Raw genomic sequence first — 25883 nt, forward strand, 5'->3', positions numbered from 1 at the left:
CATGGGGATCTGTGTGTGTGACCACTCTGCAGCCCTGAGTGTGTGAGTGTGTGTGTCCACTCTGCAGCTGTGTGTGTGTGTGTGTGTTTCCATGTGTCCACTGCAGCCCGGTTTGTAGCTGCATGTGTGTGTGTGTGTGTGTGTGTGTCCACTCTGAAGCCCTGAGTGTTAACACACTGTTGTTTTTCCTGCACAGCCCCAGACAAACAGCACGAAAAACAGCATAGTCACCAGCCCCAAAGGAAACGTCCCTACTCCCGCTCTGGTATTTACCCTCTCTTCTCTTTCTGTCTGTCTCTCTCTTGCTCGCTCTCTCTCTTTCTCTCTCTGTCTCTCTCTCTCTCTCTCTAGTCTCTTTCTGTTTCTCAACTTCTCTCTCTTTCGCTCTCTCTGTCTTGTTCAGTCTGTCCGTGTTTCTGTCGTTTCTGTCTGAATCGGTTGCTGTCTCTTTTTCCTGCCCCAGATCGATCCCCCCTGCCTGGTTGTGTCTGAATGTCCACCCTCATACATCACCCTTTTAGGAAACCTGTTGTGAAGCATGTGTGTGTGTGTGTGTGTGTGTGTGTGTGCGTGTGTGTGTGTGTGTGTGTGTATGAGTGTGTGTGTGTGAATGTGTGTGTGTGTGTGTGTGTGTGTGTGTGTGTGTGCACGCATATGAGTATGTTTGTGTGTGTGTGTGTGTGTGTGTGTGTGTGTGTGTGTGTGTGTGGGTGTGTGTGTGTGTGTGTGTGTGTGTGTGTGTGTGTGTGTGTGTGTGTGTGTGTGTGTGCACGCATATGAGTGTGTTTGTGTGTGTGTGTGTGCGCCATCCATGTTGTGACTGATACAATGCGAATATGGAGCTGTTTGTGTGAGTTCACACTGTGGAAAAATTCCTCATTCCTCAAATGTGGTGTGTACATGAATGCATTCATTTTTCACAGCTATTATTGCGGACTGAATAAGAGGCTTGGCTTGTGTGTGTGTGTGTGTGTGTGTGTGTGTGTGTGTGTGTGTGTGTGTGTGTGTGTGTGTGTGTGTGTGTGTGTGTGTGTGTGTGTGTGTGTGTGTGTGTGTGTCTGTGTGTGTGTGTTTGTTTGTGTGTGTGCCTCATCTAGTTCTACTGGTTTCAAACTGATAATGCAGTAACCTTCAAGGGTGGTGTCGTGATGTCTGTATGTGGTTATATATGTATCTGATTTAAATGTGTGTGTGTGTCTATTTATATGTGTGTGTTTATATACTGTATGTATATGATGTGAATGTATGTGTGTCTATTTATACGTGTGTGTCATTGTAGACATATTAGTTGAGTCGGTTGGATTTCTCTGTGGTCTCAGTTTAGCTCTGTCCTGAACTAAGTGCTGGTTGCTGTGTCTGTATGTGTGTGTGTGTGTGTGTGTGTGTGTGTGTGTGTGTGTGTGTGTGTGTGTGTGTGTGTGTAGTATGTACACAACTCTTCCTTATGTCTGTCTACAGGACTAACATTCACTATGGACACCTCTGTAACACACATGCATACAGACACTCTCTCTCTCTCTCTCTCTCTCTCTGTATCACATACACATACACATGCTCACATATGACACACAAACACACATACAGTATACACGCACATGATACACACACACACACAAAACAAACATACATGCACACATATGTGCGCAAAAACACACACAAACACATGACTAACGTGCATGAAGCATGAAGACGAGGCGTGTGGCCTTTGCCTTGGGCTGTTCTTGGGCACTCCTCTCTCTCTTTCTCTTTCTCTTTCTCTCTCCCTCCCTCTCTCTTTCTCTCCCCCTCTTGCTCTCTCCCATGCAAAGCCTCACGCCTTCGTTGAGGCTGGGGGGAAGAGAAGTACTGCTGGTTTTTAGGAGTGAATCCCCTGCTCTTCTTCCAAGTTAGAAGGAATATCCCCTCTTTCCCTGGATTGGGATCTTTTAGCACTATGGGATTGGGATTATTCATTTCACTAGATTAGGGTTCTTAGAAGTTTTAACTTGAAATTTTGCGTCCAGTGCTTTACTTTTTTATATGTTATGTTTATCTTGTCTCTTTATCATATTTATAATTTTAAAGGAGAAATCCAGTGATTTGTCACATAGATCTCCGAAAAAACAAAATATCAATTGGTTTTACCCAGCTCAAGTTGCTGCAGCCAACAGTTAGAGCTTCCAGGCAGCTACCGTGCTACACTCTGGGAACATGTTCATGACTCCTCATGTTCCTGGCCCCAGAGTGTAGTGCTGTAGCTGCCTGCTACATTAGCTGTTGGGAAATGTCTCCTTTAATTCAGATTTAATTCAGATTTAATTCTACTTTAATTCAGATTTAATTCTCCTTTAATTCTAGCCTTCACAGTGGATAGACATTTAACACTGGTGTTAGAGGTGATCTGCAGAAAATAAACACATATATGACATGATGGGTTTTTAGAGCTGCTGTCTGTTGACTCTGCTTACGACATCAGAGGCAGGCTTGTTACAGAGTTGTTACAAACGCTTCTCAATGCAAGCAGCCCTTTTACGGCGAATATCAACTCTGCCGCATCTCTCTCTTCAACGTAGTGCACTTCAAAGCCGCAACAGCCGCCGCCAGAGGGTGTGTGTGCGTGTGTGCGTATGTGAGTGTGCTTGTGTGTGTGTGTGTGTGTGTGTGTGTGTGTGTGTGTGTGTGTTTTCTCTAGACCATTAGTTCAGCAGCGTGAATCTTAAAAGGTTTAACTTTTTGAAGGGGAGGGGGGGATTCTCGCCTGAAACCTCCTTCACTGTGACCTCTCCCACTCAACCCTAACATGCTAACAACAGCTCTTTCACAACACTCTCTAGCCACCCTCCCTTTCTCTCTCTGTCTCTCTCTCTTCCTCTCTCTCTATTGTTGGGAGTTGGGAAACACTGTCTCTATCTCTCTCTGTCTCCTTTCTGCTATCAGAATTTAACAGGTCTTTTTCTCCATCTCTCTACCAAACACTAACATCCTTTTTTCCTCATTCTTCACCCCACCCCATTTTGCTCCTTCTCTCTCCTCTTTTATTTTCTCCCTCTCTTCTCTCTCCTTCTCTCTTCTTTCCCCCATCTTTCATTCTCTCTCTTCTCTCTCTTCCTCTCTCTCATCCCCTCTCTTGCTCTCTCCCTCTCTCTCTTTTCCCCATCTTTCGTTCTCTCTTCTCTTTTTCTCTCTCCCTCTCTTCTCTCTCCTTCTCTCCCCTGCCTCTCTCTCTCATCCCCTCTCTGTTGCTCTCTCTCCCTCCCTCTCTCTCTCTCTCTAGGAGCCTCAGACCACTGTTATCCATAACCCAGTGGATGGGATCAAGGTACACCCCCCCCCCCTTGCTCCCCCCCTCCCTTCTTCATCATTCTACTCTCTGATGTTTCTCTTCCTCTCCTCTCCTCTGTCATCCTCTGTTCACACCTTTCTCGTCTTCTCATCCTCTGTCTGTCTGTTCCTCTGCCTTGCCGGCACTGTGAGTAGGTAAGGCTGTCATCAGCAGAGAGAGAAAGTGTCCGGGTGTGTGTGGGTGCGCGCGCGCGTGTGTGTGTGTGTGGGCGGGTGTGTCTATCTGCTCTGTTCCCCTGCCTTGCCGGTGTGTGACTAGGTAAGGCTACCATCAGCAGAGAGAGAAAGTGTGTGTGTGTGTGTGTGTGTGTGTGTGTGTGTGTGTGTGTGTGTGTGTGCACGTATGTCTATCTGTTCTCCTGCCTTGCCAGCACTGTGAGTAGGTAAGGCGGCCATCAGCAGGCAGAGAATGACAGCGACCGGCCCAAGAAGTCTCTCTCTTTCTTTTCTTTCTCTTCCTCTTTGTGTGTGTGTGTGTGTGTTTGTGTGTGTGTGTGTGTGTGTGTGTTATGTGTACTTGTGGTAAAGAGTGATGCCTATGCATACTCTATATGCTTATCCATATTCTGGTGTAAATCAGGTGTGCTGCAGATGAGACTGGAGCTACTGTACTGCAGCTTATAGTGAAGCCTGGAATCTTCTAAATGAATATGAGTGCTCTGTGAAAGCCGCTTAGATGCCGGTGCAGAAACGTGGTAGCGTATGCATAAAGCTTATGCTTATGAGATGGTCTTTATTATAAAACCGCTGAAAGCCTGTGTCAGCTTAAACACATCTAAAAGAATATTTATATTTGCAGCTTACTTTGCAGGACAGGTTATTTTAGGTTATTTTAAATGTTTTTGCAGCAAGGGAGTGAGTGTGTGTGTGTGTATGTGTAGTTTTGTGTTTATACATGTATCTATGTGTGCGTGTGTGTTTGCATGCATGTGTGTGTACATTGGAGTGTGTATCTGTGTTTTATGTTTTTGTCTGTAAACTAGTGAGTTTGTTTGTGTGTGTGTGTTGGTGTGTGTGTGTGTGTGTTTTACATTTTTGTGTGTCAACTAGTGAGTTTGTGTGTGTGTGTGTGTGTGTGTAGCTAGTAGCCAGTTGATGCCGTATCTTATTAAATTCCTGTTCGGTTGCCCCTCTTGTGTGATTCGTGTGCGTGTTTGTGTGTGTGTGTGTGTATGTGTGTACGTGTGTGGGGACACATTTTGATCCGTTTGTCTGTCTTGTCTGTCCTGAGCTAGTGCTCTCTGGAAAAACCTGTGTGTGTGTGTGTGTGTGTGTTTGTGTGTGAGAAAAAAAGATGGGTTTGTCAAAAGCACAGAAAGAGAAGTGTGTAGCAAAAAAGCTGAGCATCTGTACTTTGCACATGTCAGAGATTAATGTAGCCTATTAGTGAGAGCCTGTGTCAGGGGAGGCAGAGCAAGATGAGGTAATTTTAGCACGTGGCTCAATACTGCCCTCTGAAGGACTGTACCAGAACTGCAGGAGGAACTTTATTAAGCCTTCGTACTGTAGTTTGTAGTGCAATCGTTTAAACTTTGTTTAGTCATCCAGTTTTATTTTCAGAGCAACTTTCCTCTAGATTAACCAGTTTGCAAATGGAAATGTGCAATTATTTCATACAGGTGTGGGTTGTCAAATTTTCTCATGGAAATGTGCATGTGAAAGTTGCCATGTATACTGTTACATGGAACCATACATGTGAACTTGTCTTTTATGAGTGTCTTGGCATGCACGTGTGTGTGTGTGTGTGTGTGTGTGTGTGTGTGTGTGTGTGTGTGTGTGTGTGTGTGTGTGTGTGTGAAACCAAAAGCTCAATGTTTAATTTTTTTGTCTTCTCTGCAGGAGTCTTCAGACAGCAGTAACACCACCATTGAAGATGAGGACGTGAAAGGTGGGTGTGGCACCTCACCACCAGGGTCGGTTCTTCCCAGGGACTGACCCAGGTGTGATAGAACAGGACCACTGGTCCAAAGGACCATGCAGGGATCTCAGTGTATCATAGAGCTGGGCTAACAGTCCCAGGACATCATATGAAGATGCCGGTGGTAGTGTAGTGGTTAAGGAGCAGGGCTAGCGTGCAGTAGCCTGAAAGTTGTCGGTTCAATTCCCGGCTTCCACCGTTGTGCCCTTGAGCAAGGCACTTAACCCCAAGTTGCTCCGGGGACAATGTGATCCCTTGTAATATACTGTAGCTGACATATGTAAGTCACTTTGGTCAAGAAGTGTCTGCTAAATGTAATGTAATGTCACACAAACCTCAGACAGGTCGTAGAACAGGGGTAATATTCTCTGGGAGTTACGAGGACCTCTAACATTCAACTTAAAACAGGGCTAGTACCTCAGAGACCGAAGAGCATATAGCAACCATGTAGCATAGAACAACGTAAGTAGGCCCTGGCAACCACATGAGGAATCTCTGGGGACATGAACCCTCCCCATGGAGATCAGTTTGACTGATTTCAGAACCAGTCTCTACAGCATAGGCCTCATACTGGAGCACGTGGTTTAGCTAAGAGGCTCTCATGGGGGGGGGGACTCTCTGTAGATCTGCCCCACGGAGATCAGTTTGACTGATTTTAGGCCCTCTCTACAGCATAGTCCTCACACTAGAGCACACCCTGTAGGCTGCAACCTCCAGCCCCAACATCTGGTTATCACCTAGTTCAGCTAGATAGATAGATAGATAGATAGATAGATAGATAGATAGATAGATAGATAGATACTTTATTGATCCCCAGGGGAAATTCAAGAGGCTCTCAGGGTAACCATGTGAGGACCTCTGGGGCCATGACCCCTCCCCATGGAGATCAGTTTGACTGATTTCTGTACAGCATAGGCCTCAGACTGGAGCACATGGTTCAGCTAAGAGGCTCTCATGGGGGGGGGGGGGGGGGGGGGGGGCTCTGTAGATTTGCCCCATGGAGATCAGTTTGACTGATTTCTGTACAGCATAGGCCTCACACTTTAGTACTCTGTAGGCTGCTGCCTCACTTGGCTCAGCTGCTAATCTGGCCCCTCACTTAACTCAGCTCCTAGCTCAGCTAAGAGGCTCTCAGGGACCTCTGTGTAGATGTGGCCCTCATTTAGGGCTCAGCACTCTGACAGAGCACAGAGGCTCTCAGGGGAGCTGGGTGATATCACCAAAAAAAAAGAAAGTTTTTTTTCCAGTGTTGTAGATGATTCTCACGTGTGTCTCTCTCTACTTGAACTCAAGATAACACATGATTTGAAAATAGTCTCCTTTTAAAAAAAACTTCAGACTACAGAGTTCCCCAGTAACTAGGGCTGTATGTATTATAGGTCATATCAGTCTTTGCCACACATAGGGTTGCAGATATAGCCTAATTGTAGATTTCTCATTAACCAATTTACTTCTTTTTGTTTTTAACACAATTTAGGAATTCCCTCTTTCCGTCAGTTTTCAACGTATCTTAGCGCTAAAACACTTGCTAGCTCAGCACTAAGAACTCAAAATGCAGAAGTCTGTCAATCATGTTGCGTAGAGAAACCAGATAAGCATCTATGATTGTTGGCAGATGTTTGTACCGGTATGTGTGTCTGTGTGGTATATTACATAAATTAGCATAGTGGGCAAGGTGCTACTGCTAACACCTAACAAGTAAAGAACAAACAAACAAACAAATCATAAATAAACATATAAATAAATAAAGACCATGGGTACACTACCCTGGGAACAAGCACAATAATGTCCATCTGTGCAGTAAGTGGCTTTGGAGAAAACAAATGCAGATGTACCAGTCAATGTGGTCGTTGGTGTGTGTGTATGCGTGAGTGCGTGCATGTGTGTGTGCGCGTGTGTGTTTGTGCGTGCGTGAGTGTGTGTGTGCATGCGTGTGTGTGTGTGCGTGCGTGAGATGGTGGCCTCCTCGCTCCTGATAGCCGCGGTGTCCCTCACCTGCTGGTGTGAACTGAAGCAGGGAGTGAAGGGCGCCTGGCTGAGATTCACAGCTTAGGGCTCGGCAGGAGACGAGGAGGAGGAGGAACAAGGCAAGGGCACCTTGGGCTTATTTTTAGCCGTGTGAGGAAACGGAGTGAGAACACCAGAGAAAAGAATAAGAGAGAAAGTATGAGAGAGAGAGAGAGATGGAGAGTGCAAAAGAGAAGAGAGAGGGGAAATATTTATAACTTGGAGAAGTAGAGAGTGCTGTGCAAAATCTAACGTATTCGTTGGGAAAAGTGGTTGAGAGAAACTGTGAGAGAGAATGTGTGTGAGATGGCACATCTATTGTAAGACCTGTCCTGACATGTGTGAGTTAGTCAGGCTGGTGCTGTTTCCTAATGAGGTCCGTTTGCCTCCTGTGCTGAAGCGCTTTCTGTTGAGGAGCTCCTCTGAGCTCCTATTGGCTGTGCTTGGAGCCTCAAGTGACATCACACAGGTGCGTTTTTTTTTTTCAGCTCTGTCGGTCGAAATGGCATTTTTTTCACACAGCAGGCTGCCTAGTCCTGTGGATGGTGTGGATGCGGGCGACAGCGTCAGGGCATCCTCACATTCTCTTGATGGCGTCCCTCTGTATCCAGCTGTCTTCTCCGTGTCCCTCCCCACCTTTCTCTTTTCACTTTTCACGATGCTTCCTGTCTGTCCTCTTGCTATTGTCAATGTTCTTCTCTCTCTGTCTGTGTGTGTGTGTGTGTGTCTCTGTGTCTGTGTGTGTGTGTGTGTCTCTGTGTATGTGTGTGTGTATGCGTGTCTGTGTGTGTGTGTGTGTGTGTGTGTGTGTGTGTGTGTGTGTATGTGCCCTGTGGACCCCTCCAGCGAGGTCAGTAGAGAGCAGCTCAGTAAAGCCGTCCCCAGAGTCCAGCCAGTCTACACCTGCAGCAGCTCCTGCCCCTGTCATCTTCTGTAAGTGGTAGTCAGCTGCTTGGCCCTATAGCCCTGCCCTGTGCTGCACGCCCCCCCTACTTCTGCCTGATAATCCCCCACCCCCACCCCCCCCATAGCTCAGGAGGCATCCTACAGGGCAGCTGACTCAGGTCAGTCCTGATCCAACTAGTTTTGGTACTTGTCTGACGCAGATAAATAGACCAGAGGTGCATTAAAATTTGCAAACATAGGCAAATGTTCGCAAACGTTCGCAAAAAGTTTTCTGTTTGCCTTGAGTTTGCAGTGAACTTTTGCAAACACTCGCAAGCAGTTTGAGGAGGTAGTTCTCAGCGAATGTTTGCGTCTGTTTAAGGAATTTGAACGCACCTCAGATCTAGCGTTGGACTGACACAGATGTGCCAGCCATGTCTGCAGCTGAGCAGGATCAGCGTTTGCTGCCCTCTGGGATCTCTGCCCCGGTAGTGAGCCTGAGACGACCCCTCCGCTTGAGTTGAGTTTGACCCTTGACCTCACACACCCCAGTCTCACTCGAATCTCCAGCACGACAGGTCTCTGGTCACCTCAGTGGACCACGAGAGCACAATACCTAAGCAACTAGTAGCCCTTACAGCTCACAGACTCTGCGCTTGATTGGTCCTGCCTGGTGATGCACAGCTAAGCAGGTGTAATGCAAGCAGAGCCTGCTGGGCACCCAGGCAGGACCAATCGCTCAGGATGCTTGTAGAGTTACAGTGAAGGATGTCTAGTGCCAACATGGCCAGCCCAGCACGCTGTAGCTTTTCCCCGCATGAGTTTCCTCTTAAACTGGAATGTTAATCTCAGAAAATAGCTACAGCACTGGATGGATAAGATTTTATATTATTGTCTAAATAATGCACTTGATTAGAAACGCTCTGGTAGAGATAGACCCTGGTCTCCTCTAAGACAGGCATGGTCTTTCAAATGCACATGGTAGTATGGAGCCGACTACAAGTGAACTGTACTGAAGCATGGTGTTCCAATGGCCCCTAAATGCCAATTAGTGCAGAATGTGTGGAAGGTTTTCTACAGGTTATTATATGCTGCCACCTTGTGGGTGCAGATGAAACAGCATGTAATGAAACACTGAAACAGCATGTCCAGCTCGGGGATTGACCAAGCCTCTCACCTACTCCCCCTCCCACACACACACACACACACACTGCATATAGGTGCTTGGGTTTGAACCCCCCTCTCCCCCCCCCCCCCCCATACTCTAAAACCTCTAAATTGTGGAATTTCTCCCTCCATGGCTTTCCGTTGCCCTGGTCTCTGTGGGGTGGCGTTCTGTTGCCCCTCCAGCCTCCAAGCTGTCCGACCTCTTGGGCTCGGTGCGCAGGAGCTCAGGTCCCGCTGGGGGGCTCGACACCGAGGGAGGGGTGCAATCGGCTGCCTCCCCCCCTCACACGCCCGCCACGCAGAGTGAGTAGCCTGGAGCCTGGACGCACGCCGCCCCAACTCACACACACACACACACACACACACACACACACACACTCATTCACGTTGCCTGAACCACTGAACACCACGCCAGCACTGTACTCTCTCACACATTCACTCACACAGTCAGTCATTCAACTCCAGTCTGTCTCTGTCACTCTCTCTCTCTCTCTTATCTCTCTCTCCATCTCTCTCTATCACTCTCTTCTCTCTATCTGTTTCTCTGCAGCACTGTTCCACTCTGTATCCTCTCTTCTTTTCACTGTCGATCTCACTGCTGATCATCAGAACTCTCTCTGTCTCACTGCATGTCTCTGCAGGTGGAACTCACTGCATGTTGTTCAAGTTTCCTCATTCACTCTCACTGTTGTTTCCTCTTCATCTGTCTATTCTCACTCCTCTCTCTCTCTCTCTCTCTCTCTCTCTCTCTCTCTCTGTCTCTCTGACACATTCATTCTGTTGTTTATTCTGGTGTTTCTCTGTTTTTGCCTAATTAATGATCACTCTGTGATGTCACGCATGCCCCCACCCCTCTCCTTACTGTGCCACTGTACTGTATGTTCCCTTCCTGTCTCTGCCGGGACACACACACACACACACACACACACACACACACACACCTCCCCTCACCTCCCCTCACCTCCCCTCCCAGCCCGCCTGACGGACCTGGTGAGCAGTGTGTTCCGTGCGCCGGCCCCCCAGGTTACCAAGGAGACCTCGCGGGCCCCGGCCCCCCCCTCCTCCACTCCTCACGCCCCCCCGCCCCCCTCCCACACCCCCTCGGGCTCCTCAACTCTGAGCCTGCAGTGTGAGTACAGAAACATGCAAGTGTGTGTACAGGAGTGTGTGTGTGTGTGTGTGTGTGTGTGTGTGTAATAATATAAGTGTGTGTGTGTGTGTGTGTGTGTGTGAAAGAGAGAGAGAGAGTAAATGTGTTGTGTTTCTGCATGCGTGATGATGATGAGGAAGTATGTGTGTGTGTGTGTGTGTGTGTGTGTGTGTGCTCGCACTACCCAAGATAAACTCTCTCTCTAGGCTGCTGTGGCACTGAGCTTCAAATGAGGGAATTAGGGTGTGAGTCACCTGAAGCATGACCCGCTTGTCACGTACAGCCTTGACCGTGCGTGTGTGAATGTGTGTGTGTGTGTGTGTGTGTGTGTGTGTGTCTGTATGCGTGAGTGTGTGCATTTGTGTGTGTGTGTGTGTGTGCGTACATGTGCAAGTGCGTGCATGTGTGCGACCCATCTGAAGGACAGAGCGAGGGGACCATTGTGGGAGAGTGTGTGTGGTGAACGAGGGATAGAGGAGGAGGAGGAGGAGAGGACATGTCAGGCCTCATGCCGCTAAGCCCTCTCACTGCAGGAGAGAGAAGAGCTGAAGGGAGGGAGGGAGAGAGAGAGAAACAGGAGGAGGAGGGAGGAGGAAGTAAATCTTTCCCAAAGCGCTAAGGGACAGGAATAGCATGTTGAGCTCAGCAAGCCCTGAGAGAGAGAGAAAAAGAAGGAGAGAGCGATAGGGGGCAGATGAAACCAGATCCATGTCAGGATGAAGGACTCTGAGGAGAAATTTCATGGATTTAATGGGCTTCCTGTGATCGCAGCACCTTGTTTGTTGAGTTAGTAGTGGCTGCTGTGCGATACGACCGCCTGCTTTGTGTGTGTATGTGAGCAAAGTCTCATGGACTCAAGGGTTTTGCTCAGGAGTGTGTGTGTGAGTGAAAGAGAGAGAGAGAGTATGAAGCATGAGAGGAAGATGTCTTGAGATGTGAAAAAGATCTAGAAATGAGGGGAAAGCCAGAGCAGCATGAATAAGGATCAGAAAGGTAAGTCTGTCTGGGGCGGCAAGTTGCCCAAACACACAGGGGGGTGCTCGACTGCATAAGTGTGTCTGTGTGTGTGTGTGTGTGTGTGTGTGTGTGTCTGTCAGAGACATATGGAACGTGTGCTTTTCTTGTAAAGACAATTGTGCTGGACCCCAGTTTGTGTGCAGAGTGTGTTTTGAGAGATGTGATGGTCACCAAACAGATCTATCATACGATCTCCAGAGTGTGTTTTGAGAGGTGTGATGATTACCAAACAGATCTATCATACGATCCCCTTACCATGTAATGTGCATGCTTGTGTGCAGTTTTGAGAGCCGCACTTCTCGCTGGTTTTGAAAAACTGACATCAGCTTAAATCTGCAACTCCCGAGCTTACCCTCTCTTTGGCAAGATGAGTAGAAGGAAGTGACTGGTATGGCCTTGGTGGTTTCCATTCAGTGTCTGCAACAGTGTGTGTGAGCAGTAGGCTTTTAGTCTGGATGACCTCTGGCCCAGATGCGGCCCACACTCAGACCAGCGTGTATGAGACTGTATGAGAGATGAACTAGATACCAGCATGTATGAGACTGAAATGGAGATGAACTACAGACCAGCGTGTATAAGACTATGAGAGATTAACTAGATACCAGCGTGTATGGGACTGTATGAAACTAGATGAGTGTGTGAGACTGTATGGAAGATGAACTAGAGACCAGCGTGTATGAGACTCTATAGGGGATGGACTAGAGACCAGCATGTATGAGATGAACTAGATACCAGCATGTATGAGATGAACTAGAGGTCTGCATGGTTATTCCTGGCTGTCTCATAACTTCTAATAAATTTGATCATTTTCCCCCTTCAGCGCGTAAACAAGAGATCATCAAGATCACAGAGCAGCTGATTGAAGCTGTCAATAATGGAGACTTCGAGGCCTACGCGTGAGTTGCACTGCATGCTGGGAATCTATTGCTATAAGAGAGAATGACATCTAATAGATCACTCTGTAAACATTTATAGATCCACATAAATCCATATATTTATACAGTATGCATCCATGAAATCATTTGGCATCCACTGCATCCATCTGCTACTATGCATCCATGATGTTTTAGTTACATTATACAACCCTATATTTTATTTACTTTCAGCCTGTATCATGTTTAATGATCACATACTAACATCATTTATCTTCTCATATCAAATATATGTACAACAGCAAAGCAATAAGTGAAATCCTTGCATTGCAATGCAAGTACTGTTTCATACACATAAGGCTTTTTCCCGCAAACACATTCAGAGGAAATGCTTTGATATTTCATACAACATACTACAGGCATTTAGCTGGGTTTTGAACTAATCCCCAGCCCTCTTGAGCTTGTGCTGGGATGTGCTGTGTAAATTATCGTAGTTCGTAGTACGTAGTTGGTTCGTAGTTTCTGCTGATGGTCTGTATAAATGATCTGTTTGGTTCACAGGAAGATCTGCGATCCGGGACTGACGTCCTTCGAGCCAGAGGCCCTGGGGAACCTGGTGGAGGGAATGGACTTCCACAGATTCTACTTTGAGAACCGTGAGCGATCATGTGCGGCCTCACAGAACCCCGTAGAAGTGCAACTGAACCCATAAATTAGTAGTGCATGTTCTTCTTTACGTAACAGAACCTGTGGAACAGTAGTGCATGTTCTTTACATAATAGAACCTGTGGAACAGTAGTGCATGTTCTTCTTTATATAACAGAACCTGTTGAACATTAGTGGATGTTCTTTGATGTGTCATATACAGAATGTGTGGGGATTTGTTGGGGATTTATAGAATTCAGATCTATCCCACTCTGTCTCACTGACTCGTCTTCTAACCTCTTTGTCACCTTCCCTTTCTCTTCCTCCGCACCCCTTCAATCTTTTCGTTTTTCTCCTCTCGTCTCTCTCTACCTTGTGCTCTATTTAATTTTCCTTCCCTCAATCCCTCTCTCTCTCTGTCGTTGCTTTCTCCCCCTGTCTCTTTGCAGTATTGTCTAAGAATAGTAAGTATAGGGGAGCTTGTCGGGGAACTGTAGAATATTTCTTTGTCTGTCACTGTCTAGATAATCATCTTTCTATCTTCATCCTCTCTCACTGGTCTTTCTGTCCTCGTGTTTCTCTCCTTTCGCTCTTGCTGTCTGTATTCCCTTTTGTCATTTTCTAGCTCTCTTTCTCTCTCCACTGCATCCCTCTCTTTTAACCTGTTGAGGGGTGAATTATTTTCCTGGCTCCTTCTAGAATTCTACACGAACAATCTATAGTTTAAGTGTTCTTTGGGAAAAATCAGAGTCTTATAGATAGATACCTTTAGATACCTTTATTCCACTGCTTGGTTGAATTTCCCATTGTACTACGTAATTTAGAACGACCATTAACCGTATGTTATTTGCACACCTATGAAGTAGATCCATTTTTTTGGCCGTATCAAACTTATATTAATTCGCCGAACTCGTTGTTAAGTTTAAATGAACTGTCACGTTGCATCCGAGCTGTAAAATGCAGACGTTCAGAACATGGCAACATTGTAGCATATGATGGAGGTGGCTTTTAGCTAGATGGATGACAGCAGGCTAAGTAAAATAGCTATGTTTCCAAGCTAAAGTTCATCAGAATCTTGGGATATGCCCGCTTGACAACGGGAGAGATAGAACTAATGACTGGCCTTTGGCCGTAGCAACCATCCATTTAGAACTAGTAACGGCAGTTTGTCCTGCAAGTTAAGAAATTAGTTGATATGTGTTGGAAGAAAGTAGTTCCACAAACAAGACAAGTTTTAGCGATTAAAATGTTTAAATTGTAACTGGAAATGAACACAACGCAAGTGGCAACAGTGGAATAAGCGGGATAATGGACTCCACGGTGGTCTGTTCACTTCCGCTTCGCGTCGGGGCCGTTTTACAACCTCGACCGTGCATTAACTTCTGTGAACAGACCGTCCATTATCCCTTACTTATATGGCTCTGGGAAAAATCCCTGAGGGTAATTGTCACATCATAGTGTTCACGAACGTTCTAATTCCATTTTCTGACCGTACTCCTCAACTCCTCCATCCCTCTCTTCTCTCTCCCTCCTTGTCCAGTGCTGGCTAAGAACAGTAAGCCCATCCACACCACCATCCTGAACCCGCATGTGCACCTGATTGGAGAGGACGCCGCCTGCATCGCCTACATCCGCCTCACGCAGTTCGTGGATGGCCAGGGACGTCCCCGCAGTAGCCAGTCAGAGGAGACCAGGGTATGGCATCGCCGTGACTCCAAGTGGCAGAACGTCCACTTCCACTGCTCTGGAGCTCCGGCTGCCCCACTGCAGTGAAGGTATGCACACACACACACACACACACACACACACACACGGACACACATGAACATGGACACACATACACGCACGCACACACAGACACACACACACACAAGGATACACATGCACACACACACAACACACACACACGGACACACATACACACACACATGGACACACACACAAACACAGACACACACACACACACACAAAGACATGCACAGACTCAAATACACACACACACACACACACACACACACACACACACACACACGGACAAACACAAACATACACATGTACACACAAATGTAGCTATGAGTGAGATGATGCTCATGTTGAAACAGCTGCAACCATCACATTCCCAACCAGCATCAACAATTTCAAGAGCTGATCCTTCTGCCTTTGTGTGTGTGTGTGTGTGTGTGTGTGTGTGTGTGTGTGTGTGTGTGTGTATGGAGAGCAGGAGCTGCAGTGGGTGCGTCTGACTGGTGTGCTGTCGTGGGCAGGAGATGGAGGGATGGAGAGAGGGACTGAAGGAGGCAGTGCAAGGCTGGGGAGCCTCCTCTACGGTCGGGCCCATGGGCCTCCAGCTCTGCACCAACCCTGTCCAGGCAACACATCGCATGCACACCGTCACTCTTTATCGTCCCCCGGGGGCCTGGGGGTCACACTGCAGCCTCACTGACCTCTGTCCCGCCATCTGAACTCTCCTCTGAAGCGCAATTACCCTCAGCTGCACCATCACCCCCCACCCCCTGCCTCCTCTGGAAGGAACAACAGCACACATATCAGATCAAGACTCACAGCTCCTGTGTTCTGCATTAGAACCGCACCCTCTGTTCCCATGTCTCCCCTCACTGGAAACAGTGTTACACCCTGTGACGAGGGTGGGTCAGAAATATTAGAACCTTCAAATGAAGTTCATATTATTATTAATATTATTATTATTACTATTATTGCTATTATTATTATTATTATTACTACTACTATTATTACTACTTCTTTCATCATCATTGGTAATGCTGTTGTTCTATTGAGGTTGTATATTTAATAGTATAATTCTTGATGCCAGTGGTAAATCTATTTTATCAGAAGAAAAACTTTTGTTTTGTTTTTTCATTTGTATTTTTTGAAATGCATGATTTTTTTTTCAGTATTATTCTCAGTGGCTGTTTTTTATGTGCTTGAGTAATACGAAATGTACTTACAATTTTACACACTTACCTGTAAGTCATTAAGACTACTGATCAGCGCAGCTTGTGAGCGGAAGGAAAGCATTGTGGAAAAGGCCTTCAGACAGGAAGTGGATTGGCTGAGGGGAGAGAGATGTAGGGTTCCACTGTTGTCCGCCCCCTAAGTCTGTGTGGCCATCTGTGTGTTCTTATGCTTCTTAAGGAGGTATTTCTGTTTAATCTTGGTTTCTTCAAAATAGGATCTGACATGTCACCTCTTTCGGTAAAATTATGATAGTTCTGGTGTTGCCATGACTACAATTAAACATCAAATACCGTCAGGATTCCACAGCTATAATTAGATTAAATGAAACGCTCCATCTGAATCCTTTGTGTCTGAGCCACATACACTGTCTTCTAAGTCCTACTCATTACTTTCAGTCCAGCCTTGATGCTTTCCAGGGCCTTCTGTATGAAATGGCAGAGCTAGCATCCCAGTGCAGTGTACAATGGATGCCTTATACCGTGTCCAGATACACTTGCACTTGGACACACTCATAAGGTGCGTTTATAGTTAAATTAGTCTGGGTAGTCTTAGGATTTTTAGTAAATTCTTATGGGATCTTTGTATGGTAGTTTTAGGAGCTTTTATAACCTAGGGGATATTTGATGTAGTAAGGCGTAGGGCTGTTCTTGACAGTGCAGCTGCATCAATAAGAGAAGGTAACGCGTGCTGACTCAACCCACGGTGGGGAAGTGAGGTGGGCTAGAGTGAGGAGATGCGTGGCTTTTACAGGAAATGACACAGGAGGTGTGGAACCATCTCTTAGGCACCTGATCATTTATATCCCCCTTTTCACTTCTGATTATTTCACCCTATTTTTGTATGTCATAGAAAATAGATGTTTTGTGGAGTGTTTATTTTTCCCTATAAGTTTATGTAAGACCCAATGTGGTGTCTATGGGCATTACATGTTTGTTTAACTGCTGAGGTGAACAAGAAAGTCTTCATTTATTTTTTCTTTGTAAGAGGTGCTGAAAAGAATTGCTACTGCTGCAAATCATGGTAAAGGGGGTAAGACTATAAAATAAGCTCACAGATATTATTTAGTTACAGAAATGTATGGCAGCATCAGCTTCTAGAGAGCTATTATTTTTCACTGGATATTTGTGAGTGGAGCATATCTATTTACCATGGTTACGTTGAAACACACACATACACAAATAGCACCCATATATGTTTGTTTACATGACAGTTTGTGTGTGTGTGTATGTGTTCATTAAGGCACACATGTTCTTGTTTGCTCCTATGCCACAATGCAACGGCAATATAAAGCCCGGAGGTGAATAGAATGCGTTGCTATAGAGATAAGTAATAACATAATGCAAGAGCTTCCTGGTAACCAGCACAGTTTATACCAATGAGTATAGAAGTTACTTCTATACTCTTTGTTTATACTGTTAGTTGAATGCAGATTTGATCTGTGTAGAGATATGGAATGTACATGAGATGATGACATAATGAGACGTGAAGCAGATTCTCTCAGTGGCAGCATATCTGTTTAATGTCATTCTTGTGATTTAAAAAAAATAATAACAATTGTTCTCCTCTACAATGTGATATCTGTTGTTTTTCTGTTGTCATGTTGAACCCTATTGGTTTGATGTGGGGGGTGTTTCTTGGTAGAAAGTATGAGACCAGGGGTTTCGAGGGGTTTTCAGTGTTTTCAACTCTCAAACTTCTCCAGAGCCGGTTATGTTAAGTTAGAGCGAGTTAAGAGATCAAAACCTAGAAAGAATGTTTATAAAATGTATAAAGAACTGCCTTCAGACATCAGAGGAATCCGTACTGGGCGTGGCCCAGAGTCGGGCCTCATCCGTCCCACCAGCCTCTGTCCCCTCGGAACAGCGGTTGAAACAGCATGCTGACATTCTATAGTAATGTTCTCTCTTCTATCTGTGTCACACAGTGCATACTCAATACTCAAATATGACAGATGAATATAACAATAACTTTTAAAGACTTCATACATACAGTATATTGTACAACAACAATTATGTAGTGATGACATAGGTGGCATCTATTTGCATGAAATTCAAAATGAAGATACATTTGGTGTTTTTATTTCATATCGTTGATTTCTTTTTTACTGAATGCTGGTGAGTTATGATCCTCTATCTTCTTTCTAAATTTTGTGCATATACCAATTTTTGACGATGATGATGATGATTTTAATGACGATTATGACTATCATGGCATAAGTAACAATGATTGTATTGCATGTTTTTGTACAGGGTTTCTTGTTGTTTGAGCAGGGTAGGATGGTCATGAATTTTAACTGAGGACTTGGGAGTCTTAATTTGTGCAGTTTTTTTTATTCTGCCTGAACAATCCAAGCTTGTCATGCTGGCTTTGAGAGTGCATCATGGGAAATTATGTGTCTAGTTGTACGAATGATACTAGTGAACTGCATGCTTCGGAGGTTCATTCACTGCTGAGTATCATGCAGAAGCACTGCAGCGTTTACCATGGACACAGTCCAGAGTTTACTGAGAGCCCCTGTTTTGCGCTGCAATATTATTTTGCTGAGACGTGAAATATAATGGCAACACATAGAGGGCGCCAGACATCTATGTTCACCAGCTCACTTTGGCCCTTAGCAGAAAGTCACTTGCAGCAGCAACATGCCATGAATGTAGAGGACCTACTGTACATGGTCTTGAATTTCCCCTTGGGGATCAATAAAGTATCTATCTATCTATCTCTATCTTCACAAACGGATGTGAGAACAGCGAGTTTGCTGAGTCAGTGAGATGATTTCCATACTCACCAGACAAGTAATTAAGTAGTAGTTTGCGAAGTTCTTCTATGGCAATAAGAAGCCAGTGTTTGCCTGTGCATCCCTATGGCAATGGTAATTGGATCACACTGTTATGCAAAGTATTACTACTGTGGGAGTTAGAACGCTCTTAAAAGTATGGTGTAAAGTTCCAGGCCAGTGATGAAACGAAGGTGTGTGTGTGTTTGTTTGTGAATGTATGAGTGAGTGGGTATGTGTGTGTGTGAGAAAGAGACGGAGAGACAGGAAAGAGTTTATTAGTGCCGAATCCCTCCTTTTTTAGTGACACCTCGCTGCTCTTACAACATCAAGCCACGGCTCTGTGTAGTGTTTCTTTTATGTCCTTTGATCCCTAATCCTATTGCCTGTATTTGTTTCAGTTGCTTTGCTTATGGTTTCCCTGATGCTGAGCCTTTGAGATATGTTGGTTTCTCGTTTTTGAAGGGGGGGTTTTGTATATAATCTCATGATGTGTAATGAGATTATGTGAATCCTGTAAGATTACACAACAAGGTTATTATTATTATTATTACTTCTATATTTCTCTCCACTCTTCCTGGTACTACTGCTCTGTTCTTCCAATGTGCTCTGTGTTCTAAAAGTTAAGGAAATGTGTTAAGATGTTATCGATATGTTATCAATAAAAATTACGGTACAAAGGCACAAACTTCTGTTTTTTTATTCAACCTCGGGCAGATTGTAAGCATCCTACAGAGGAGACAATCAGAGGAGTGTCTGTCTCCCTGCTTCAAGTAATCTCAGTGGGAATGAAAGTTCTCATCTCACCGCCTGCCTCTGACAACAAAGCCATAACTCAGATTAGATTAGAGCAGGGATCATGTGTAATTGTTTCTCAAGACAGTACAAAGTCTTCCTATAGGGTCAGTGTCCATCAGAAGCGAGGTGTCCACAAACATCTTGCTCCACAACTCAGCACAGATAGATGTAATGATGACATTCTGAGCTGTCCGAGACAGGCCTTTGGGATATAATCAAGAGTGTACGTTTTTTTTGTGTCAAGTCACCAATTAAGGAACAGCTAATGGAAAGACTTAGCTTTTGCTCTAACTGAAAAATGGGTCCCCAGTAGAAATCTCAGCAGAAAGGTCTTAATCCATTATTTTTGCCAATAATGAAGACACAGGTGTTATATTGACTATGTCTACAAGTGTTCATATTGTGATGGACATCATGGGTTTAAAAAAAAACATGCATAAGTTGAAAAGTGTATTTCTGTGATGAAACATTCTACTGATAGAAAAAAGGTTGGGATCTGTTATGCAGTTTATGGGTAAAAATCCTCTTCCTTAGGGTTTCAAAAGACATGGGAACTAAGCCCAAGCTATGCTCATGACAGACAATAAGATCAGCAAGCATCTTTGAGTGTCTAGAAATGTATTTTTTTTTATTATTATTATAGACGGTTCCTGACTGTTTTGCTGAAATAAATACTGACCAGTAGCTTATTAAAACATCATCTTGACAGCTGCATGGTAGCTTTGCTGGATTGGTTAGCATGCTCTGTGTGATGATGCTTAATAGAAAACATGTAAGCCTGCATAATGTATTTATTATGCGTTGGAAATCAAAAGATATATTATGATACTAATGCCGAAATTAGCAGTGATCTGCAGTCCCAGAATATAAAAATAAACGACATAATATGAGGCCAGCTGTGGCCTTCTATTGCTAAAAAGTAAACACTCATAATATGCATTTTACAAAATGTGTTAGTGATGTGTTTCTAAATCTGCCATGTTCCTCGTGTGAGAGCACCAAAGCGGCACACCTAATAGGGTAGGCCTATTTTTCAAGTGCTGACCATGCCGTCTGACGCTAGTGTGACGCAGGGAGCGTGTGTTCCTTCCCAGCCTGGTCAAATGCTGCATACGATTAACGTTACTGCAACTGCAAGGAAGCCTTAGCAAGACGTTTCAAATCGAAGAGGGGTTTTGTGGTTTATTTTCTGTGTAAGTCCACCTAGCACTGTACGATCGTATAAGGTAAGGTACCATTCAACGTTAAAAGTCATTCGGGGCTTTGCTTTTTTGCCAGGATAGATTAAGTGAGCTTCTAGCTAGCTACCTAGCTAACGTTAGTGATAGCAGGCTAGCTTTGGAACCAGCTAACTCTTCGTTGGTCTGCCCGAGGAAACGTGAGGGCTGCTTCACTCGTGCACCAGAAATAGCTTTCCTCTGCTAAAATGACGTTAGTCCACATGCTCTTGCGATAGATTTTCCGAAATAATGTGAACTCCGTGTACATCAACTTCATGGTAGAAGTGGGTAAAACGTTACGTGCCAACGTTTGTGAAGGGTAGCAGTTAGTGTGCGTTACTATGGGACTTAACGTTATACATGGACATTAAACAGTTCCATAGACTAGAATACAAACTAGCAGCGCCAATATTTGTATCCTATCTCCGCATAGTTAAATCAAGCAAACAAGGTTAAAGTTGCCGGTGGTAAAATCATAAAACCTGGGATGGGTGCACTAAGATGGAATGAGTAAGTTAATCACCGTGAACGCTTTAAGCAAGTTAACGTTGGGATGGGTAGAAAAGGTGGTTGTTAGCAGGGACTGTGGGGAAAATTGTTGTTATTGCTAGTCAATGTCACATAAGTTAACGTTGTTAGCTAATGTCAATTTAACTTATCTGTGTTAGCTAATGTCAAGTTAACTTATCTGTAAATAATTTCAGTTAATTTTATCGTGTTCCTGTTATTGCGGCTAAAACCATTTAAACTCTCCAGATCAGAAAAATATGACTAGATAAGAAATTAGGCTAATTTGCGCGCTATGATAACTTGCTACCCTGGCAATAAATTGGACAACCCGCCAGCCGACCTGCCCATAGCAATAACGTGAATGAACATCAGCATGCATGGCTATATAACAAGCACAAGAACAGATGGTTAAAATATTCCAAGTAGAAGTTGGACAACTTGGTTAGTGATCGTTATCTCCTTGCAGCAAGCCAATTTAGGTTTGTAAACTCATGTTATATTTGTGTCGCAATATACAGTTGTTTTTTTAAGCTCAACCATAGATGAATAATGTATAATGTGTTTCCTACTTGGATAAGATTAAGTTATTGTGAAATCATACCACAGTCGATCTCATTTGCCACTTTTCTCCACAGAGTCGGATTGTCAACATCAAACATCAGAGTTCTTCACTGGAAGACGGATCGGCTCCAAGTTTTCATCTGAGTCATCGTTTCTGGGACCCTTTTTCCTTCGTGTTTTCCGAGACGTGCACTGTTTGGGAGAGGCAGGAGAGCCTTGCTGCTTAAAAGACTGCGATGCATCGCTTAAGGACTTGTGCTGCACGCTTGCGGCCTCTCACGGCCTCACAGACTGCCCAAAGCGCCTCTCAGACGCGACCGGCGGCGGCGGGCGCCCCAAGGACGTTCCAGCACATCCGTTGCTACACGGCGCCCGTCGCAGCCGAGCCCTTCCTCAATGGAACAAGTTCGAACTATGTTGAGGAAATGTACTATGCCTGGCTGGAGAACCCCAAGAGTGTGCACAAGGTAAGCTTGGCATCCCCCGTCTGCCAGTGTTTGGCAAGGGAAGCGCAGTGAGGGTTGAAGACGGATATACCATATCCATGCCCTCAAATGTGCCCTTGGACAGGGCACTGAAAGAGAGCAAAAACTGGCCCTAGGAAAACCCTACCTCTGTCCATGTTTTGTGTGTTTGCATATGCATTTGCCTGCCCACGACTGTTTTTATCTTGTGTAAATAGAGGAACCTATGTACCTATGTAGCGAGAGAGAAAGAAAAATGGGTGGGCAAATTGATGGATAGACAGATAGTAAAGCCGTGGCTTACTGGTTAGCGCTTCGGACTTGTAACCGGAGGGTTGCCGGTTCGAACCCCGACCAGTAGGCACGGCTGAAGTGCCCTTGAGCAAGGCACTTAACCCCTCACTGCTCCCCGAGTGCCGCTGTTGTTGCTGTGTGTTCACTGTGTGCTGTGTGTGTGTTTCACTAATTCACGGATTGGGATAAATGCAGAGACCAAATTTCCCTCACGGGATCAAAAGAGTATATATACTTATACTTATACTATACTTAAAAGAGAAAGGTAGATAAAAATGAACGTGATGTTTAAAGTCGGGGAGCAGTTGGCGTGGCCCAGCACTCAAGGTCATCTGTGAGAAAGGCAGTCATGTTTCGTAACGAGTCACTTACTCACTTCCTCCTCTGGGCAGTCTCCGTCTCAGACCCTAATGGCAGTCTCCTTCTCTGGCAGGTGATATGTAAGAGCTGCCTCTCTCTCTCTCTCTCTCTCTCTCTCTCTCTCTCTAACAAGAATCATCTGCGAGATCATCTGAAAGATCAGCTTTCCTTTGGGATGCTATCACGTCTAGGCATAGATTAGAAAGAGTCTGTCCTTATTCATCTCAGGCCAGGATCAGAAGGGGGAAAAAACCTATTAATTGACATCAGGCCTACGTCGGAAAGAACCTGCGCTTGTTAGTGTCAAGCCTACATCAGAATGAATCTGTTTATTAATGTCATTCCTAGATCAGTCAGGCTGTACCTACCGCTATGTTCATGAATGTCAAGCCTGCATCCGAATGCACCGGTTTTGTAATGTCAGACCTAGATCAGAATCAACCTGCGTTTATTCTCAAACCTAGAGTAGACTGGCCCTTTGTCTATAATCAAAACAAAACCAGTATCAGAACAAAACTGTATTTACCATCAAGTCTGCCCCAGCCATTACCATCTGATCGTGCCCCAGCATAGTCCCTTCTGGGTTTTCTGTCTGTCCTTAATGCTCACTGATTCATCGCTGACTCAACACATGACTCACCAAGTGAGGTTTGAACATTCCTCTGCAATTCCACCCATAACCGCTGCCAAAGCTGCCTGATTTCCCAAAACATCCTCCGTCCCAAAACATTCCCCTTCCTAAGAAGTGGGCCCGGCTTTGGGAAAGGGAATCTCTGCGCAGCAGACATCGCTCTGGAGAAGTCATGGGTTGGCTGTGGTGGGAAAGATTAATTGCAGTGGAGAGCAGTGCGCTGAAACTTTAACAGATTTGCCCCATTATTAGACTTGCCTGGGGCAAGGGTTAGAAGGCTTAGATGGCCCTTAAGATGAGGGCACATGGGGCAACTCTTTGAGCAATGTTACTGGTGGTGATCCTGATTATTGTTGTTTTGGTACATTCACATCGATTTTGGGCGTCAGTTGTTGTTTTTTCAGGTTGTGTGTTTGGTCTGTAACATTGCTCAAAAAGTAACCTTGTGTGGCATCGTCCTAAGGGACTGATATTTCCCGGTGTTGTTTCGTGGGATCAGAACAGAGAACTTTTTAAAAACATGAAACAATCCTTTGTAAGTGGCAGAGAAGTGTGAAATAGACCCTGTGACCTTAACATTTCTATGCCATCTGCATCCTGTTGGTTCCTCATCCTGTGCTGCTACTACAGAGAGAACCTGATCACAGACATGACCTTTTCATAGACAGAGTAGTGAAATATAGGCCTATTCCGTGGAGTGTAAATACTAATGTCCTCACTTTGACTTTCTCTCTCTCTCTCACTCACACACACACACACACACACATACACATACACACAACAGCCCTTTCCATGTACACTTCTGTTCTAGAATCTCCACGTGCGCTCGGCCATGAGATGTCCTGTGTACCTGCATATATTAGGTGATCGTGTCTCGTGTGTGTGTGTGGCCACGGGTTGTAACCCTAACTCCAAACCAGCCCCCATGCATTGGCTCATCTCCTGTTGGTTCACCCAATCAGCTGCCTCTGGGAAATCAAGCCTCTCGGCCCACTCCAACGTAAACCGTGTATTTAGATACTGTTTGTGTGAGTGTACATTACACACATAGAGAGTCTGTATGTGTGCACACACAGAAAAGGGGGTGCAAGTCTGTGCATGTGTGTGCACATTGCCAGACAGATCTATTTCATGTGAGTGTGTGTAGATGTGTTATGAATGTGGTTGACCTAAGTTAGTGCAGATAATAGGCTAATAGTAGTGATAATAATTAGGGATGCACGATATATCGGCGGCCGATATATTATATCGGTCCAATAACAGAATTCTGGCCGATAATTTGCGCCGATATTTTTGAAAGTCCTAATTTAGGCCTACGTAAGTAGCTCAGTGTCTGGCTACACTGAGCTACTTGAGCTTGGTTGGCTATACTTTTTTCCTCAATATAATGTCAGCGGTGTGAATGTATTTCACCACTCTAAGAAATATGTGGATATGCGTTCATTTTGGGAATCTGTGCATCTCAAAATCCTCTCGTGAATGATCCGCCATTTAACCTTACCAGAGCGGAGCTCAGCCCTATCTAGAGTCGTCTTGTGCTGATGTGTTTGCACTTTACCGCGCTGGTCGGGGAAACAAATAAACAAACTCGTTAGTGGGACGAGTACATAAGTAGGCCTAGTTCTAAGTTGTGTTTTAGTATTATATTTGCATTACTTTAGCTTGGGTTTTGTATTATTACCTAGAAATATGCTAACCATTCCTGCTTCAGTTCCAGACAGGTCATCATAATAAGTTATTAAAACCTTCGGGGCTAACCCCTTTCATTTCTGCTGCAGCAGGTTGTGCGCAACAGAGTAGACGGACATAAGATACAGTCTGAGGAGTTGCAGCTTTATTCAGTTACCCGCAGTTGAAACTAAACCTAAGTTTCCCTCACAAACTCTGATTCGGTCGCTATACTGTAGCTTATTCCCAGCTGAGCCGTTTATGAGTGTTTAGTCCTAAATGAAAACGATTCATACTCTCTAGCCACTCACTCGCAATTCACTGACGTCATGTTCACTTAAAGGAGCCACACATACTGTAGGGCTAGGCTACTGTTATGTTGACTGCTGTACTATTGAGGACTATAATGAGTTCTGTCCATCATTTGGTGGTAGGTAAAATTACTGCAATAAAATTATGCTTATTAAATGCTTTCCCCAAATCACTTTTCACAATTTTTTTTCAAGAGTAATATTATCGGTTATCCTATCGGTATAGGCCACAACAAACCAATAAATATCGGTTATCGTTATCGGCCCTAAAATTCCATATCGGTGCATCTCTAATAATAATATATGTACAATGCATCTGTCGCTTTACACACGAG

At 44.8% G+C, this 25883-nt stretch overlaps 2 protein-coding genes across 5 annotated transcripts in view; both read left to right on the top strand.

The window, feature by feature from the left end:
• camk2b2 (calcium/calmodulin-dependent protein kinase (CaM kinase) II beta 2) overlaps positions 1-19413 on the top strand; it is a 73836-nt gene extending 54423 nt beyond the window's left edge. The window contains exons 16-22 of one of the 3 annotated variants that reach the window (XM_076284051.1): positions 197-265; positions 3254-3298; positions 5161-5209; positions 12286-12361; positions 12899-12993; positions 14523-14757; positions 15204-19413. In XM_076284051.1, the coding sequence (XP_076140166.1) occupies positions 197-265; positions 3254-3298; positions 5161-5209; positions 12286-12361; positions 12899-12993; positions 14523-14755 (567 nt within the window). In that variant the 3' untranslated portion in view covers positions 14756-14757; positions 15204-19413. Of the gene's footprint in view, positions 1-196; positions 266-3253; positions 3299-5160; positions 5210-12285; positions 12362-12898; positions 13006-14522; positions 14758-15203 lie in introns of all 3 variants that reach the window. The other 2 variants (XM_076284049.1, XM_076284050.1) reach the window with 2 other exon arrangements.
• A 1214-nt stretch (positions 19414-20627) lies between these two features.
• Positions 20628-25883, top strand: part of ogdhb (oxoglutarate dehydrogenase b) — a 47504-nt gene continuing 42248 nt past the window's right edge. For both annotated transcript variants that reach the window (XM_076284048.1, XM_076284047.1), the window contains exons 1-2: positions 20628-20755; positions 21895-22287. In XM_076284048.1, coding sequence (XP_076140163.1) covers positions 22057-22287 — 231 coding nt within the window. In that variant the 5' untranslated portion in view covers positions 20628-20755; positions 21895-22056. The remainder of the gene's footprint in view (positions 20756-21894; positions 22288-25883) is intronic.

This window comes from Alosa pseudoharengus, unplaced genomic scaffold, assembly GCF_046254945.1.
Source record: "Alosa pseudoharengus isolate Yale_2024_CS ecotype anadromous, Long Island Sound unplaced genomic scaffold, YU_APseudo_1.1 YU_APseudo_1.1_scf_14, whole genome shotgun sequence".
Lineage (NCBI taxonomy): Eukaryota > Metazoa > Chordata > Actinopteri > Clupeiformes > Clupeidae > Alosa > Alosa pseudoharengus.